The sequence below is a fragment of the Neoarius graeffei genome, chromosome 28 (genome assembly GCF_027579695.1).
Source record: "Neoarius graeffei isolate fNeoGra1 chromosome 28, fNeoGra1.pri, whole genome shotgun sequence".
NCBI lineage: Eukaryota > Metazoa > Chordata > Actinopteri > Siluriformes > Ariidae > Neoarius > Neoarius graeffei.
The window spans coordinates 39,683,714-39,704,111 of record NC_083596.1 but is presented as its reverse complement, the minus strand read 5'-3'; the positions used below and the strand labels follow the sequence as shown (position 1 = coordinate 39,704,111).

At 42.2% G+C, this 20,398-nt stretch overlaps 1 protein-coding gene across 1 annotated transcript in view; it reads left to right on the top strand.

The window, feature by feature from the left end:
• The window catches only part of bckdk (branched chain ketoacid dehydrogenase kinase), a 79,019-nt gene that overhangs the window by 38,137 nt on the left and 20,484 nt on the right, over positions 1–20,398 (top strand). The window contains exon 8 of the mRNA XM_060913131.1: positions 13,718–13,846. Coding sequence (XP_060769114.1) covers positions 13,718–13,846 — 129 coding nt within the window. The remainder of the gene's footprint in view (positions 1–13,717; positions 13,847–20,398) is intronic.

Genomic DNA, 20,398 nt, shown 5'->3' with positions numbered 1-20,398 from the left:
CCAGCTTAAAGGAATCTCTTGGGTGTGCAGTTCAGCACAAACGTGTGCTGCTACCATCAGCAGTGCCTACAGTATTCCGGAGGGGGTCTACTAGTAGCTATGCCGGATCCAGCAGTCGCCTGGGACAAGCCGACTCCTCCAAAGACAGTCCAACTGTCAGAACACGTGTCGAGAAATGACATAAGATAAAGGTACGTAGAGCTATAGAGTGCTCCGACGTGATGCTAAAAATAGTAACCATGCGGTCTGCGTGGCCATCTTGGAAGTGACTCGCTCCAGAGCGCTCATAGAGTACACATTCATGATAATCATAAATGTAATCATAAAGTCGGCGTGATATCAGTCATGTATTTGCTTGTGAAAGCTTGCGGCTTTCATGTGACTGCCGCCTAGCAACGAGAGGCAAAGGGTAAAGAGGGTAGGCTATCATAGATTCTATTCGGAAGAGATCAATACATGATTGCTTAAAAATTAGGTATTTTAACAATTTGCATCTGTTTTGTGATTATCGTGACACTCGTGTGTTGTATAGAACTGTATGTCTTATCAGCACATCGAGGATCTTCCACCGGAGCAAGTACTCATAGCAACACTACACTTTACCCTTTGCCATGCGTTGTTAGGGAACGGTAGCAAGTACCCCGATGACCGACTTCAAGAGTATGTAGAAATAATTTAGAAATTATACTTTCCAAGAGTCATTTGAGCTTAGTGTATTGCATTTCCATTTATATTGTAGGTTCTTGCTGATGTTTTTGCGGAGTATGACGCAGCTGCTGAATCAGAAGCTGCAGAGTTTGTATGTACTAGTTGTGAACATTCACATTATTATCAATCTCATTTATTTAAAATCAGATAAAATCATGCCATCGTGATCACTGCTTAAAGTACCAGTATTTGGTTGTTGAAGAGCTAGCACTAGAGTTCACCGGCGTTTTCATGCGCCATTTTCCATTGAGTAGAACAGCCAGTGAACCGCAGCGTGTTCTTCCGCTGACGTCACAGCATGGCCGCGAGCCACGGACCCAGTTTTCTTGCGCTGTGCAATTACCGTATTTTCTGGACTATAGAGCGCACCTGTATATAAGCCGCATCCGCTCTATTTTTTAAAAAAAATTAAAAAAAAGATATACAAGCCGCACCGGGCTATAAGCCGCAGATATCTATGTCGAAAAATTCGATATTTACTGCATGTACAGAACGATTTTGTACTGTAAATGTACATGTATGTACCTGAACAGATTCTTTCCGAACAGTGCCTTTTAACACGGCAGCAACTTTGCTGATTAAAACGGAACAGAACCAAGAGAAAATAACCGGTATTTATTTACCTTCATTTCTCCTGTGTTTGAAACCACAAGTCACTTTTAATCATCTTGGCTGGATTTGAAAATAATTACCAGTTAGTAATTTGTCGTGCGTGTTCTATCTGCTAAAGATCTGCTAATTCTTCTTTGCATTGATTTTTCGTCTATCTTATTTTTGATTCTACTTCCGGTTAGAGCGCCCCTAGCGGTGGAAGAAAAATCCACAGAATAGCCGCACCTTTGTATAAGCCGCATGGTTCAAAACCTAGGAAAAAAGTAGCGGCTTATAGTCCAGAAAATACGGTAAAAGTTGGATATTCGCGTAACAGCTTCTTTTCACGTAATTATAACAGAAATCTAACATGTTTGCCATGTTGTATAGTTTAAGAAATTGCACAGAGTCATGTTCGTGTCATCAGCACTTTAAAGTTCATTCCAGGTCGCCATCGTTCTTCAGTGGGAGGGATAGCAGTTGTTTACAAAAGACCTAAAAATAGACCGTGTCAGAGTTTCTCTGCTGTTCAAAACCCACGTTGCAGAAGGAGGACCATGCTGGAGTGTTGGGTTTTGTAATGGCTGCTGTTTTTACCCAAGCTTTTCAGCTGTGGGTTTTTCTTCAGACGCTTTTAGCTGAACAAAGCGGTTATGGGGAATCTATGACCAGATCATTTAAAAGTCGCTGCACAGAGAACGCAGCACACTTCAGGAAGTAACCGTGAGCGGAATGGAGCTTGGAAGTTTCTTATCTGCTCTTTATGGCATGAGGGAGTTCAGTTGTTCGTGTTCTGATCTTTGGTTGTTGGCAGTGGTTTCAGAGAAGGAAAAGGGGAGGAAGAATGTTTAGTATTTGAATTCAGGACCGTTAGCAAAAACAAGTGTTTTCAGTATCCATGCGAGATCACTTTTTTTTTTTTTTTTTTCTTTAATTTGATTCTGTGGTTGGTAGAAGAGAGCAACTGGACTTGCTTGAAAAGTCTTGAAGACGTTTCGCCTCTCGTCCGAAAGGCATCCTCAGTTCTGTCTGTCTAATAGGGAGTATCAAGTATTTATCCTCTCATGGATCATCATAGAATCTGAATGCTGATGGCTGCATTGTAGGTGGCTGATAGATGTCATAGACACCCACCTCTGTTCAGTGATGGTCGTTCCAGGTTGACAAAAATGAACGATCCTCTCTGGCTAAGGCCAAGTTTTACATTAGACCGTATCTGTCTCGTTTTCTTCGCGGATGCACTGTCCGTTTACATTAAACCGCCTGGAAACGCCGGGAAACGGGAATCCGCCAGGGTCCACGTATTCAATCCAGATCGTGTCAGCTCCGGTGCTGTGTAAACATTGAGATACGCGGATACGCTGTGCTGAGCTCTAGCTGGCGTCGTCATTGGACAACGTCACTGTGACATCCACCTTCCTGATTTGCTGGCGTTGGTCATGTGATGCGACTGCTGAAACGGCGCGGACTTCCGCCTTGTATCACCTTTCATTAAAGAGTATAAAAGTATGAAAATACTGCAAATGCTGATACAAATACTGCCCATTGTGTAGTTATGATTGTCTTTAGGCTTGCCATCCTTCCACTTGCAAGTGGTAAGTGACGCGCATGCCCGATATGCACTAGGATCACACACACAGCGGCTCAGTCCCGGAGTGCGCACCCTCCAGAGGGCACTCGCTGTTCAGGGCGGAGTGATTTGGAGCGCAGGATGCCTGCGGAGCCGAGCGTATCCGTGTATTGGCGTTGCTGTGTGCACGCGAATCGTGTATTGGTGTTGCTGTGTGCACACTAATCGTTTTAAAAACGTTAATCTGATGATCCGCTGATACGGTCTAATGTAAACCCCACCTAAGATGTCTGCCAGTTTTCTGGAAGTCCTCTCATACTCCCGCACTAGTCAAAGGGAACTCATCCCAAAGTGCGTAGAAACATATCTGTGAAGATACTCAGTCGTCCAGGTACATAGTAATCTGTGGTTGGTAGAAGAGAGCAACTGGACCTGCTTGAAAAGTCTTGAAGACGTTTCGCCTCTCGTCCAAAAGGCATCCTCAGTTCTGTCTGTCTAATAGGGAGTATCAAGTATCAAGTTGCTCTCTTCTACCAACCACAGATTACTATGTACCTGGATGACTGAGTATCTTCACAGATATGTTTAAAGGATAAGGCAACTTTTGTGCAGTGTGTGTAATAGGAGAAAAACATATACGTAATCAATTCCGTTAATTATTTCCATTATATATCGAACATGAAAAAAATATTTTTAACTTTGAAATCATGAATCGACACAGAGGAGCCGAAGTTGGAGGAGTCAGCCATTTTGAGATTGTGGGCAACTATAAACCAATCAGAATCTTTCGTTAATGCGCCTCCCTCTGATCTGTGATGTCACTGGGCCCCTTGAAAACAGTGTTTACAGACAGATCACTGTGACAGTAAGGAGTCCCGGCGGGTGGCTTGTATTCGATTCGTTTATATCCCGACCTTGTCAGCTGTCAGATTTATGTTCATGGACCCGGTAAGCTGGTAAATATTTATTTATTTTTTTCTTTACCAAGTTCTAACAGAAAACGAGAGCGCCCGAAAGGGAGAGCCGAGCCGCTTCGCGCATGCGCAGTAGGCTTGGTAGGACAAATCCAAATAGCAGTCATTCAGGATTCAGCCATGTTTTTGCTCCATGTTTTTACTCGACCAAAGTTATACAGTATTATGACCTTTAAGTTGCATAAATAAAACCATTTGGTGAAACTTTGAAGAAGCGATTGTACTGGTTTTTTACCTTATTACCATGAAGCACTGAAGAGTTCTTTTCAGTGGTGGGCCGCATGACGTCACGCAGTAGATCAATATGGTGGAACGCATCTTTGCTGAGCTCAGCGCAAGCCCATATTATTAAAAGTTAAAAGATACTGTTATGCGGTCTGTTCTTTCTCTATAAATTCCATGATCGATTACTTTATCTATTTATCTATCTATTTGTGGTGATTTTGTACAAAAGTTGCCTTTTCCTTTAATTTGATTCAAATCCACACTGCATGATATATCTATGTAGACTGGCTTGTTTTAATTTGAAGCACTTGTTTGAATTTGCCTAGTTTTGTACAGTGCTGAGCGTAAATGAGTCCACCCCATTTGAAAAGTAACATTTTAAACAATATCTCAATGAACACAAACAATTTCCAAACTGTTGACGAGACAAAGTTTAATATAACATCTTTTTAATTTCTAACGTCAAAGTAAGGTTAATAATATAACTTGGATTACACATTTTTCAGTTTTACTCAAATTAGGGTGGTGCAAAAATGAGTACACCCCACTGAAAGTCTCTGGAGCAAAGCTAAATTGTCGACTACAAATGTCGTCTAATTTAACAAGAATGCAATCGCGGGTGAGTCTAACTAGTCATTACACAGGTGTCCAGCAGACAGTTGACTATAAAAGGGTGTTAGTTAAAGAAAACCCCTCCCCACTTCATGCCGTCAGCAACGGCACCACATGGAAGAGAAATGACACAAGACCTGAGAAAGAAAATTGATTTCTTTACACCGCAAAGGTGAAGGCTACAAGATCAGCAAAGCTTTACTTATCACTCAGAATACTGTAGCAAAAGTGGTACAAAAATTTAAGAAAGCTGGAACTGCAGCCATCTCACAGAGACGTCCAGGTCGTCCACGGAAGTTGACGCCTCAACAGGAGCGTCTTCTGATGAGAAGGGTTGAAGAAAATCGGCATGCAAGTTCACTGCAGTTATCTAAAGAAGTAGAAAGCCAAACTGGGGTGACTATTTCCCGTGACACAATACGGCGTACGCTGCAGAGGAACGGCATGCATGGATGCCGTCCACGAAAGAAGCCTCTCCTAAAGCCCAGGCACAAAAAAGCCCGCCTAGAGTTTGCCAGGGCCCATGCTGACAAAGATGAAGACTACTGGGACTCTATACTCTGGAGTGATGAGACCAAGATAAATGTTTTTGGAACTGATGGCTTCAAAACTGTATGGCGTCGCAAAGGTGAGGAATACAAAGGAAAATGCCTGATGCCTACAGTGAAACATGGTGGTGGCAGTGTCCTTATGTGGGGCTGCATGAGTGCTGCTGGTGTCGGGGAGCTGCATTTCATTGATGGCATCATGAATTCACAGATGTATTGCTCTATACTGAAAGAGAAGATGCTACCATCACTCCGTGCCCTTGGTCATCGTGAACTTTTCTGACATGACTAAACACACTGTTGGATTTCTGAAGAAGAACAGGGTGAAAGTGATTTCAGTGGCCAAGTACGTCTCCTGATCTGAACCCAATCGAACACCTATGGGGAATTCTGAAGAGACGAGTTGAACATCGCTCTCCATCCAGCATCCAGTCACTAAAAGAGGTCATTGTTGAAGAATGGAAAAAGATTGATGTTGCAAAATGTCGCCAACTTGCTCATTCCATGCCTAGAAGACTTGGCGCCATCATTAAAAATCATGGAGGCCATACAAAAGTACTAGATGTAGTAGTTTTTGTTGTGGGGTGTACTCATTTTTGCACCACCCTAATTTGAGTAAAACTGAAAAATGTGTAATCCAAGTTATATTAACCTTACTTTCACGTTAGAATTTAAACAGATGTTATATTAAACTTGTGAACATTTTGGAAATTGTTTAAAATGTTACTTTTCAAACGGGGTGCACTCTTGCGCTGAGCACTGTACATATCTGGTGTGTCTCTCTTCCTTAAAGGAGAACTGAAAGCAATTTTTATGATAAATTTTCTATTTATCTCCATTTTATTCAATACAGGAATGCATTTTTGATCGCTATTTTGTCGCCGCTATAGCAAGTTAATTGGATTCTCCAAGTTAAGATAGGCGAGATGTCATACAAGGACAGGCTGGTGGCTTTAAACATCTTGCCACTAGCACTAGACCGTGAACTTAAAGATCTTGTATTTTTCTTTAAATGCTTGTACAAAGAGATTGATCTAGACGTAAGCAACTTTGTCACCTTTGTATCACACGGGAGGACACGAGCAAGTAATTCCTTCAATCTAAAGCCGTCGCTATGTAAGACAAGTACTTACCAGGCATCTTTTTTTAACCGTATTGTTAAATTATGGAACCGTGTCTGTAGCGCAGTGGATACTTCCATTGCCTTTTCTAGCTCTGCCTCTTTCACTTTAAGTGTCAAGAAATTAATGTTTAAGCACCTGGATACTTTCTTTGACCCGGACTGGCCATGTACATGGACGCTTGCGCCAACTTGTTCCTGCCACAGGTTGTAACTAGTTTTAGACATATTTAATTTAATTTTTATATAATTGTATTGCTTTTGTAAGGCTAAGGGTTGCACCCAGCATGGGACTTGTTCCCGTTCGTGCTCACCCTTTTGGGCTAATCTTAATTTTAGTTTTTGTTGTTTTCTTTATTATTGCTTATATTTTTGTAAATGTTAATTTCTTATTGATGTAATTTTTTGTAAGTAGCCCAATAAAGTTGTTAAAAAAAAAAAAAATTGTTTGAAATATGCTATGTAATATATCAGTCCATATGTCAAAGCAATGGCTGTAAACAAGATTCGTTGAGACTTGTGCGAGACATCGTAAAACGTACAACGGAAATCAAAGCGACCAACATCTGCCAACATTGTCAAAAGACGCGCGTTCTTTCAAATGCTGACGTAATCAAGCCAGAAGTTTTCCGTGTCTGAAATCGCTCCGTACTCACTATATAGTGAAGACGCCATTTTGTAGTGCTGTCCGAAACCTTAGTCAGGATTATTACACCCTATATAGTGCACTCGGAGCATACATGTCAACCTATATGGATTTTAGCTCATTTCAAGGGCGTACGGGCGTATAAACGAAGTCTTACAGATTTTCAGTATTTTCTGACCTAAATTTTTGTGTATCTTACTTGAACATCGTCAGCTGATCGTCGCAAAAACGTACAAAAGCTCGATTTTATAGACAAACAGCGTGTATGCAGGGGCAGATAACCCAGACTATGTGAAACCGGATGTTTATTCCTCAAGCCTTGTGCAGTATCGTGACTGCGAGACTTCGCTCGTTCCGGTCATGCGCACGATCTGCATTTAAACGCGCCAAACGGTCATTGTTCAAACGATTTTCTCATTGTGCAGAGCGACATTGTTTACACCCGAGAGTTTTTGAACGGCGTCTGCTGAGTGAAAGAATGGGAACACCGAGAAATAAAATGAGATACGGCGGGCGGTATCTTCCTGAATGGAAGGAGACATTTAATGGTGTCATTGTTCAGGCGAAAAATGAGGAGTACGCGCACTGCACAGTTTGTGTGCGAGATATAAAAGTTGCAGCGTCTGGAGTTTACGACGTGAGGGAACGCATGAGGTCCAAACTACATCAGCGAAATTTGCACCAGAAACAGAATCGGCCACAAATGACGATGTTTGCAAAGCCTTAGACCGATGATCAACCAACAAGTGTAATAAGAGCAGAAGTTAGGCCATTATTAAAAAATGTTCTGTTTCCGGTCCACTGGCCAGGTGAGTGCCGTTTGTATGGTTGAAAATTTTTTTTTTTTTTTTTTAACGCCGGTTTTTTGACTTTTTTTTTCGGCTTCGTAAATCTAAAATCGAACTTGACATTTACGCATTCCCAGGGCTTTCCACTAAGGCTCATACTAGCCAGCCATGACAAATAAGTAGCCAGCCAGGGGGGAGTAAACACAAAATAAACTCCTGTGCACGCAGTTCCCAGGATTAAATGTATTTTCCACAGACCATTTATTTATTCACTTTACTCAAATACAAAGTAAAATGGCAGTAAATCTTCTTTCTTTTCTTGCGTATTGCATCATGAGGCGTTCCTGGCTTGTAAATCTCTTATTTTCGGTGCATGACACATTCACGCAGCTGAGCATGCTATGAATTAACAACGACAACGGTCTGCAGTGGGGCTACACAATTACACACTCAGCCAACATTTCTCCATTTGTGCATGAAAATACACTCCAACCACTCAGTTTGGGTTCATTTACAACCAACGGTGTCTTTTGATGCCAGCACGTAATTGAACGAGAGAAGACTGGTTTACCGGAGACAAAATAAGCGTTCTCTCTGCTTCTGTTCCCTCCGACGGCCCCGACACACTACTGCCTCCGCCGAGTGCGCGCGCTCACACCGCATGTCGGGGCCGCGGATGAGTTACTCTCCCTTGATCAACGAAGTCGGCGGGGAATTTGTGGTTATTATCGGTACAAACAGCGCGAATCACAACTTGAATGAGTGCGGTTCAGTTTGACATTGTCAGTCCGTTAGATAAACATTTAATTTTATTAAAATCGAAAATTAATATTTAGAGCCTGTGGGCTACAAAAATAAGTCATTAAAGTAGCCGGCTGGACTTAATTGTGTAATCGGCTGTATGGCCGGCAGCCGGCGCTTGTGGAAAGCCCTGCATTCCGCGCAGAATATAGAACTGAATCAGCTCTGCGCATGCGCCGTGCGGCACAAAAAAATGTCAGCCACCATGAAGGAAGCAGATCCGGAGTTTTCAAACATTTGCTTAAGTGTGAAATCGCAAAATGGTATTCTAGCGAACAACAAAATAGTAAAGATTCAGAAAAACAAATCATTCAGTGATCATTTTAATAGTGTAACTTCATCCGAACTAGGCCTAACGGCCGATTTAGAACTACAAAAAGTCCGTGTGTCGGACATTTTAAGTACCTTTGTAAGTTTTGCAAATGTTGCAGTCAGCATTTAAAATGCTAACTTAGTTTTTGTACAAGTTTCAGTTGATTAAACTGTCATATCTTATTAAATGTGTCTGCTTTTGTAATAAAGTACTGAAAGAAAAACAAACAGCATTGCGATTTTCTTATCCATCCATATAAAAAAATGAAATAAAATCCCTCCCTCCTGACTGAATTTTTTTTGCTCACCCGGTGGATAGGAAACGGATTTTTTTTTTTTTTAAGGATGGCCTTACGATCTGTAATTTTATTGCTCAGCACAATTTGCCGCTAGCCGTTGCGGACCACCTGACAGAACTGTTGCCGCGAATTTGCACAGACAGTACGATTGCGAAATCTATCAGCTGTAGGCGCACCAAAACAACGCAAATAATCAAAGAGCTTGGCCCCCGAAGCTACACTCCCGATCATCCAGCACTGCCGGACGTCGCCATTTTCCTTGATGATCGACGAATCCAATGACAAAAAGGCGGACAAGCGACTGGCCGTTTTGGTGCGGATCTTCGATGTAAACAGAGGGGCGAAGTCAAGAATCATAGACATGCCCGTGTGCAATATCGGCACGGGCGAGGCGATTTTCGACGTGCTGGACAAAGTTCTCAGGCAAGTTATATTTACTTATTTATTAAATTTGGTGCGATTCGAAGGCTATAAGGATTTTATGTTGACTTTATGGAGTCCTTCCTCTGATGCTACAGGTGGACGCCCAAAGGGGTTGACATGTATGCTCAAAGTATCCCACAATGCATCACGAAAAGTAGTGTACAGCAGTGGTCACTAACCAAAGCAATATATCTCATCATGCGTTGTGATCACGCTGAAAGAATTAAGTCATGGATTTGATTTTTAATAAAAGGCAACGGCAAAGAAGAAAGTATTCAGCCTTGATTTAAAAAAAATAAATAAACCTGAAAGATGCCGGTACTTCTGTATTTATTAATGTAGGAAATAGATTTATCACAAACACATGCATTTATTATTATGAAAACCCACCAGTCGACTGATCTGGCACGTTTTAATCGTGCGACAGCAGTGACGTAAATACCAGCGTAACGGACTTGTGACGATGGTTCGAAGTCGTATGGAATAATCTCAATCACTGAAGCTGGCAAATCTCTAATTATTCTAAATTGGAATGATATGGCAATCTGGCCACTGTGTGAACAGTTTTCAAAATGGCGGCGCTGACATTTTACGTTTGAAGTCGCGCACAAGTCTTGTGAAGGTTGTGCGGATAAGCGACGCCTGCTGTGGACCATACAAGCTACAACCCCAATTCCAAAAAAGTTGGGACAAAGTACAAATTGTAAATAAAAATGGAATGCAATAATTTACAAATCTCAAAAACTGATATTGTATTCACAGTAGAACATAGACAACATATCAAATGTCAAAAGTGAGACATTTTGAAATTTCATGCCAAATATTGGCTCATTTGAAATTTCATGACAGCAACACATCTCAAAGTTGGGACAGGGGCAATAAGAGGCTGGAAAAGTTAAAGGTACAAAAAAGGAACAGCTGGAGGACCAAATTGCAACTCATTAGGTCAATTGGCAATAGGTCATTAACATGACTGGGTATAAAAAGAGCATCTTGGAGTGGCAGCGGCTCTCAGAAGTAAAGATGGGAAGAGGATCACCAATCCCCCTAATTCTGCGCCGACAAATAGTGGAGCAATATCAGAAAGGAGTTCGACAGTGTAAAATGGCAAAGAGTTTGAACATATCATCTACAGTGCATAATATCATCAAAAGATTCAGAGAATCTGGAAGAATCTCTGTGCGTAAGGGTCAAGGCCGGAAAATCATACTGGGTGCCCGTGATCTTCGGGCCCTTAGACGGCACTGCATCACATACAGGCATGCTTCTGTATTGGAAATCACAAAATGGGCTCAGGAATATTTCCAGAGAACATTATCTGTGAACACAATTCACCGTGCCATCCGCCGTTGCCAGCTAAAACTCTATAGTTCAAAGAAGAAGCCGTATCTAAACGTGATCCAGAAGCGCAAATGTCTTCTCTGGGCCAAGGCTCATTTAAAATGGACTGTGGCAAAGTGGAAAACTGTTCTGTGGTCAGACGAATCAAAATTTGAAGTTCTTTATGGAAATCAGGGACGCCGTGTCATTCGGACTAAAGAGGAGAAGGACGACCCAAGTTGTTGTCAGCGCTCAGTTCAGAAGCCTGCATCTCTGATGGTATGGGGTTGCATTAGTGCGTGTGGCATGGGCAGCTTACACATCTGGAAAGACACCATCAATGCTGAAAGGTATATCCAGGTTCTAGAGCAACATATGCTCCCATCCAGACGACGTCTCTTTCAGGGAAGACCTTGCATTTTCCAACATGACAATGCCAAACCACATACTGCATCAATTACAGCATCATGGCTGCGTAGAAGAAGGGTCCGGGTACTGAACTGGCCAGCCTGCAGTCCAGATCTTTCACCCATAGAAAACATTTGGCGCATCATAAAACGGAAGATACGACAAAAAAGACCTAAGACAGTTGAGCAACTAGAATCCTACATTAGACAAGAATGGGTTAACATTCCTATCCCTAAACTTGAGCAACTTGTCTCCTCAGTCCCCAGACGTTTACAGACTGTTGTAAAGAGAAAAGGGGATGTCTCACAGTGGGAAACATGGCCTTGTCCCAACTTTTTTGAGATGTGTTGTTGTCATGAAATTTAAAATCACCTAATTTTTCTCTTTAAATGATACATTTTCTCAGGTTAAACATTTGATATGTCATCGTTCTATTCTGAATCAAATATGGAATTTTGAAACTTCCACATCATTGCATTCTGTTTTTATTTACAATTTGTACTTTGTCCCAACTTTTTTGGAATCGGGGTTGTACATTTGACGTGGCTAAAGGCTAATAAGCGTAATAATATGCCAGTACAAATCACGATACAAGGTTAATAAAACCGAAAACGTAACTGAATAAAAAGCAAGTTTAAAAATGACTTCAGTTCCCCTTTAAATTAAATTAGTTTTACGACGCAAATGTACCACTCTGAAAACGAGGCCGTGTTCTGGCTCGGTAAGTTTGCAGACTTTTTTTTTTTTTTTTTTTTCAGCACATATGGCTACAAAGCAGCCGTGTTAGTGACGGGCAGACAGAGAGTAGAATTTATCATCTCCTCCGCTGTAAGCACATGCTGCTCCTTTTTGTTCTTTTCATTCTTTCACTTTATCTCCATTTTTCTATCAAACCTGGACGTGATGTCCTCCAGCACTCGGAGAAGTGTGTGTCTGAGCTGGCGGGGAGTTAATCACTTTCCTCAATCAGTTTGTTCAGTACCAGGATCACAGGCGGGTGTTTTTCATCCTGTACGTCTTGAGTGAAAAGAACAATGTTTTCTGAATGTTTTAAATGCTTCATGGACCAGTGCTGTGACTTAATGGAACTTTAAAAAAAAAACAACTGATGAAGCATGCCAAGAACTGTCACCACTTCAAAGTTGTTTGCTAGTTTTCAAGAACATGCCATTATTAGAAGTGTTTTATTCAACTCTGAGCAGTTTGCTAGTAAGGGATCAATAAAGTTTTATCTAATCTTTTGATTTATTAAACGATGAAACCCTATTGAACGGAGTCCGACATCAGCCAATTGTAGGTGTCTGAGCTCCTGTTTGTGGAAGAGGGCCGATAGTGCGTTACATTGCTGCGTCACATGGCATGAGCAGCAGTTGGGGGTCGGCTGGCTTCATGTGCGTCTCCGGAATCGAGTGTGAAGGCGAAGTTGGTTTAAAAATGGTACCTTGAAGATTACGTGAAGAAAGTACCACGGTCTGATTTAATGTACGGATTATATCTATACCGATAGAACTGCTGCTCTAAGGGTGTTTTCGCACCTGGTCCCCTTTAAAGGAACCAGACTCAGTCCTCTTTAAGTGGACCAAAAAGTGGACCAACAGAAAAAGAACTCAGTTCTTTTTGTGTTCACACTGTGAATTTATTACAAAGAGGACTGGGTTCTCTTTCTGGTCCAGTTAAGCTTTGATGGGGCCTCAGTCCTCTTTCTGTTCACACCAGGTCCTCTAGAGCCCTCAGACCCCCAGTGCATGGAATTCTGGGTAATTTTCTCTTGAATCAAAATGTCTGCTGCCATGCTTGCCCTGCTGTATTCTTTGATCAAAATAGTGCGGATTAAGGAAAATAAATTTATTATATTTTTTTATATAATTGTGGCCGACTCATCAGTCAGTAAGTTCAGAGAACTGTAAAGCGGCTGTGGTAAGTTCCAAAAGGAAGTTGAGTTTCCCTGCTACAGTCACGTGACCAACTACGGCAAACGAAGAAGGTTAAACTACAGTGAAAAAGGCGAAGTGAACCCGGTGCGCTTTTTGTTCACAATGCGCAGATTAGGCGAACCGTACCGTTGAATTTTAGCGAACTGTACTGAGACCACCTCCTGAGGTGGTCTCAGTTCAGTTCGCTTTAAAGGGGTCTGGGTACGGTTGGAGTGTTCACATGTGTGCAAAAAATGCTGAGTCATCGATCTGAGTTCGGTTAGATGGCTGAAAGGGACCAAGTGTGAAAACACCCTAAAAGTCTTATGTATTTGAGACACTGTTGGACCCTGCTTGTTTTTGTCCTGTAATTGTTTCCAGGAGATGCAGTTACGCAACACTGGAGACATTTGACTTTTAATGAGAAACAACTGGCTGTGATGTTTTTGACCCTCGCAGGAGATTGTGTGAGCACCAGTATGGGAGTTCTCCACGCGTTCGCATCAACGGTCACGTGGCTGCCCGCTTCCCGTTCATCCCCCTCCCCCTGGACTACATCCTGCCCGAACTACTGAAGAACGCCATGAGGTAACGCCATGATCAGCACTTGTTTTTAATCTAGTGGTACAAATAAGTGTAACAGTTTAAACCAGTGATTCTCAAATGTTTTGGGTAAATGACTCCGAACAGACGTGGGACGTAGCCAGTTCCATTTTTATTGCTGAAGAGTCGTTATGGAGTCACAGCCCATAGTCCGTGAACCTTTTTAATTTAACGCGTGCCGTATTTTATCCGTAGCTCGTATGTATTTTCCCTGTACACGCACTACTTCTCAACTATTTGTCCATCTGAATTAAAAACCTACACAATGAAGTGAAACCTGAGATCAGTATTCTAAAGCAGGGCTCGACATTAAGGACTGCCCGATTGCCCAGGGCAAGTGGGAAATGCATTTACTGCTTTGCAAGTTATTTTATATCCCCCCTGCTGTTGTAGTATGGCACGCGCACCGTTTATAGACCCAGTGTGCATGATGTCACGCATCACATGATATAATTATAGCTGGGGTCAGACAGACGCAGTCTTTCAAGCAAGCAAGGCTTAATCTGTCTTCAATATGGTTAATTTTTGCGCCGTCTTTGCATGCTCAAACAGAGAAATAGATAAAAGGCATCACCGTCTCGCCACGATCAAGCAAAACGTTAACAAATGGAAGCAAATGCTTCAAGAACAACGAGGCAGTGAGTGGTTGAAGAATACGACGAGAGGAGCTCAGCCTGAAAACTCCAGAGAAATTCGCGATTGTATTAAAAATGTATTTTGCAAAAACAGTCGGAGTTGAGGATGGAAGAGTTTTTGCTTAAGAATCTCGTTTTATTTTTTTTTCTGCTCGCATTCGAGTTAGCGCCTTCATGAAAGCGTTTTTGATTTTCTTACAGGTGAAGCCACTTCCTTATTCGACACAGAAAACCCAGAGTGGTTTTTTAAAAAAAAAAAGTCACACGTGCGATAAATCCTGAAAGAACAGAACGGATTAAGAGCAGAGAGCTGGAGCTTTGTTTTTATCAGAGGAACACAGTTCACAGGGTTGGGTTTTTTTTTTTTTTTGGTCCAATCATCCACCTCCTAGGTTTATTAAAAAAAAAAAACACCCTGCACTGTAGCATGACTGACTGGCTGCACTGATTGTTACAGGTTGCCAGGTCTGTATAAAACGCTCACATTATCCTGTCTGTCATGACATGGTGTGGGGTTTTTTTTTTTTTTGTTTTTTTTTAAATAAAACCTGGAGGTGGATGATGTAACAACCTGATGTATAAATATTCTCAAACGCAGTACTGTTCAAAAGTCTTGGCACCCTGTTTTCTTCACACAAACTGTTCTAGATTTCTATTTTATGGTTTCTCCATTATTGAGAAATGAACCTACAGTCCAAGAGTTCTATACAAACGCACTGAACTTTTCACATGCATGCAGCTGTTGTAATGGAAATAAGTCGACTAGGGCAGGAAAAACTCTTGGATAAAATTGTCCATTAGAAGTAAAAAGTAACCAGTGACCAAACTTCAAGTCAATGTGTGATCTTTGTTTTATGTTGCAATTCACAATTCTATGGTTTTCCTAAAAAAAAAAAAAGTACTTGCAAAATAGGGGGCAAGTGATAATATTGGGGGGGGGACCAAGTGGAAATTAACCCTGATGTCCCCCCCGGGCAAGTGGGTTTAAAAGTTAATGTTGAGCCCTGTGAAGCATTAATGTCTGTCAAGTTCATGCAGTATACCATGTTTAAGACTTTAACGCCGAGCTTGCATACTCTCCTCTTGCTCTGCTTCATGACCTGAATAGTTGAACCATTTTTATTTGACCAGGACTGGCAGCATGAGCGATCCATTGTTGGCTCTGGTGTCCATGAAATGGATTTCCTTTCCTGGAATCTCTCCTACCGTCTCGTTTGCATGGATCAGCCGTGTTAAAGGAAGAGGTCATGTTAGGATATTGTACCAAAAGTCAGATGACCACTCCTAATTCATTACCGGTTATATAATAACTGCTGAGTCATACAGACTTGACGCACATGATACCTAACCTCAGCTTTACAGTAAAGGGATAAAAACGTGGTTATTAACAAAGGCATCACCATGGACTTCAGTAAGGAGATGTTTGTTATGGAAGGAGTTGCACCCACAATGGGGATGGTGTCGGGACTTTTTTTTTTAAACTTCAAGAGAGCAAGAAAAATGGAGGATGTTTAGGGAATGACTTGTGGATATTCCACATGGATTTAACTAACTATAAAGTTTTTATTTTTATATATACAATATAAAAAACATGTTGTCCTTGACTGACTTATGGATTGTGAATTGATCATAACCCCATTAGAACAGCACACCAATCCTCTTTTATTCCATATATAATATTTTTAAAAAATACTGGTTTATTTCCATCTGTCCGAAACACACACCCTTTTTTCTCAGCAACTACAAATCCCAACTGCTTGATATTTGGTACAGAGCTTCAGCTTGGGGTTCTATACCGTGTATACCATTTTCAGGTCTGTCCCACATCAAGTTCCTGTTTACCGATTGATGCCCCTTTTCCACCAAATCAGTTCCAGGGCTGGTTCGGGGCCAGGGCTGGTGCTGGTTCACAACTCGTTCAACTTGCGAGCCAGCTGAGAACCAGTTTGCTTTTCTATAGCTCACGGTGCTAATGGAAGCCACGTCAGTTACGCCACTGTATACGTCAGTTACACTGCTGTATACGTCAGTTACGCCGCTACGTTTGCATAAACCTTGGTGCGAATATCGAAGCAAAAACAACACCGAAGAAGAAGCAGCAGCAACAACAATAATAATGGATGACTTCACGTTTGTACAGCTGCTGCTTTTCGTCGCTTAAAAATGGCGATCTTTCACGGTCTTATTGTTGTTGGTCTTAACAACTCTGCCCCCCCCCCCCCCCCCCCCCCCCCGCTGATGTAAGCGGTTCTTTCCTCTGGCCCAGCAGAGAGTTGGTGCTAGCCTGGAACTGGTTTTTCTGGCCCCAGAGCCAGTTCTTTGTCAGTGGAAACAGAAAACCCGGTTCCAAACTAAGCACTGGCCCCGAACCAGCCCTGGAACTGCTTTGGTGGAAAAGGGGCAAGAATGTATTTATGAAATGTATCGGGTGGATTTTATAAAATTTTCTCAACTTCCCCCCCCCCCCCCCCCCCCCCAAATATATAGACAGTTCTCATGTCCGTCAGTCTTCTACGTTCTATTTAGAGAAAGCTGCTCTTTACTTGTTTCAGGGTTAATCGTTTGTTGAAGTCTGCATTCATAAGTGTCCTATTCCTCCGATTTGCTTGCATTCGGATTTAAGCGAGAGCCGGGGGATGCGCAAGTGAACAGTAGCTCATGGTTGATCTCGTTTGGTCATGTACACTCAAGCACAGTCAAATTCCTCCTTTGCATTTAACCCATCTGAAGCAGTGAACACGCACAAGTAAGCAATGAGCACACCCATACCCAGAGCACTGGGCAGCCATGTTATGCCACAGCGCCCAGGGAGTCAAGTTTATTTTTTTATAGTGCTTTTAACAGTAGACATTGTCATAAAGCAGCTTTACAAAACTTTAATGGCTTTAAAACATGAGCTAATTTTATTCCGAATGAGCAAGCCTGTGGCAAGAAAAAAAAAAGCCGAGACACGAGGAACCAGACTCAAAAGGGAACCCATCCTCATCTGGGTGATAACAGATGGCGTCAACTGTAATGCTCAGCCATAAAAGCATGATGTCCAGAGCGTCTTCCAAGTAGGGATGGCGAAAACTAAAAAAAAAAAATCTTGACCGACCACCGAGCCTCATTAGCCGGTTAAAGTCGGTTAACCTATGAGTTTAAACAGGGATGCAAACGGCCCGCCTTTTTCACGGCTCGTGCAGATCCGATTTTTTTTTTTTTTTTTAGGGGAGCGTTGGAGTGTCTGAATAATTTCATCAGAGTAAATTCTGTATTAAAATTACTAAATAAGCAAATGCCGTTAGTCCGTGAAAAAGTCGGCATCTGTGCCTTTAGTTTGTGTGGAGAGGTTTGATCTGCAATAACATGCATTGTTGGCTACAGACCGAAACATACTTTCAGAATGCACTGGCCAAGGCAGGACTAAACTCCATGTGCCTTCTAATAATAATTAAAAAAAAAAAAAAGAATAGTAATTTGTAAGCTAAAAAGCCTGTGTCTACACTTTTCTTTCACCGAGTGGCAGCGGGAGGGCGGGACATGACTGAATGGGTGTTTCTGATTTGTCAGCTGTCGTCCTTACACCGCATGGCATGCCCCAAGCGTTTACAAACACAGAATTCCAGGTTCTCCGTTCCAAAATCGGCAGCTTCAAAATGATTTTTTTTTTTTTTTCCCACCGACAACCAAAAAAAAAATTAACCGGTTGACGTTGATTCGGTCAACCACCGGTCAAATGGTCATCGGTTAACATCCCTACTTCCAAGTGCAACTTTCATCTGTCCATATGGGGCCGTCCTCCACAGGAGCGATGTGATGAGACTCCAGCCAGACGTAGGGCATCAGGATGGATCAGGCAGGTCCGAGAAGCAGTTGGGGGTTGGGTGCCTTGCTTAAGGGTACTTCAGCCATGACATGGAGGGAGGGGAAAGAAATGCCGTTCGTTCATTCATTCAACTCCCTTCGTGTGTCCCCGCCAGTCCCAGTAATCGAACTGGCGAGCCTTTGGGCCCAAGGCTGCTTCTTTAACTTTTCAGGCCAAGCAGCATGTATATGGTTGTTGGATGGATTGTGTGGGTTATTTATTTGCTTTAAGATTTGGGTCATTAGAGTCAGAATCTGCTGCTTCATTATCTGCTTCCTGTTTTTGCATATTTATTGCAACGTAATAAGGTATGCGTGTCAAACAGTTCTAGGATAATGATGTCTCGTACCAAGACCTCTGTCTAGACTGACTTGCAAGTCATAGTGCTTTGGTGGGTGTGGCCAAGGGTCAGAGTACGAGTCACACCACCGGATTCCAGGTGCCAAGGAATCCTTTAAAGTGCATGTCCTTGTGCGATAACACACTTGTTTGTGAGAAGCATCAAAATGAAAGAATTCTGTGTGTAAAGATGTATGATGGGCAGTGTTGGGCACGTTACTTTCAAAAAGTAATTATAGTTACTAGTTACTTTTCCCAAAAAGTAACTGAGTTAGTAACGGAGTTACTTGGTCATAAAAGTAACTAATTACCAGGGAAAGTAATTATTCCGTTACATTGTGTCGTCCCCCCCCCCCCCCCCCCCCCAAAAAAAAATTCAATTAGTGTAATCATAATAAAAGTGAATGTTAAATGTGTTTAATGACTGAAATGGACACTTAACAGAACCAGTTAGTAACGTTATCTACACTACATTAATATTTTTGTGGGACAATGTGAGATAAGACATCTATCAAATTTAATATATTTTTGTAGTTATTAAAATTGTTACTAATTACTGGCCACTGACGAGGACAAACGCTTTGTTCCTCGACATAATGTGCATTGCACGTAGACATTTTTGCCTTTTATTTCAAGTAATGAAAAGTAATGCTGTATTTCCAGTGTGAAAGCGCAGTGCTGGGCTGACCGCTCGCCATCGCTGGGTCTTCTGATTGAAAGTGTGCGCAGTAGTGCAGTAGGCGGAGCCTACCTACGTATGTTGTCCAAAGCTACTCTGATTGGCTGACTATGCCGTTGTCTCGCGTCTCCCCGCCCCACACTAAAGCAGAGTAAAGAAAGGCTGAATGAGCAGCGTGCCAGATGAAAACAGCTTTAATAAAGTAACGCAGAGCATTTTATTGTAAGTAACGGGAACGGCGTTATAACGATGTAAAAAGTAATTAGTTAGATTACTCGTTACTACAAAAAGTAACGCCGTTTATTTCTAACGCCGTTATTCCCATCACTGATGGGTGTTGGCAACAGATATGGAGATGATTGTGATGAGGGCAAAAGGAGAGTCACTAGTGCGTGATGCGTGAAGCTGCTTTTTTTTGGTTCGATGCTTTCAGCCCAGAATGATCTTCATATCTGATCAGAGTTTTGTGGGGGATGTTTGTCTGAACAACCAGTTTGGTTGGAGGACATGGGACCTGTTCAGAAGGAAAGGTCATGATCATTCTGCCAAAACGGCGGGTTCTTGCTTACGTGTTGCTGCCCATGAGCCGGTAAGTTTCCTCTTGGTTGTATTTCAGAGTGAGGGAGTTTCTGAAATCCGACACATGGCTGATCTTGCGCCTCTTGGTGTTGGCTAGAGGAGGATTGGAGACTGTCTGTCTAATGCAAGAATCTAGTGGCTTGTGCATCATGTGATCACGTTTATAGACTCCTTGTGTGTGACGTCCCACATCACATGGTCAAGTCTCCTGGGAGACAACCAGACACCATCTTTCCTGTAAGCAAGGTTTAATTTGGCCTTAAATTCCTGGGTTTCATGTGATGTCACATCCGCCTCGTTAGTTATTCAAAACTTTAGCTGGTGGTTTAACGAAGCATTTGTATGGAGAAGGTGCATTGCTCGCATGAAAAATGCCTTGCGCTTGCGGTGTTTAAGGCTGCTGGGCCATAGAAGGTTCACGCTGCATGCTGCACACTACACGCGTGTAAAGAAAAGTG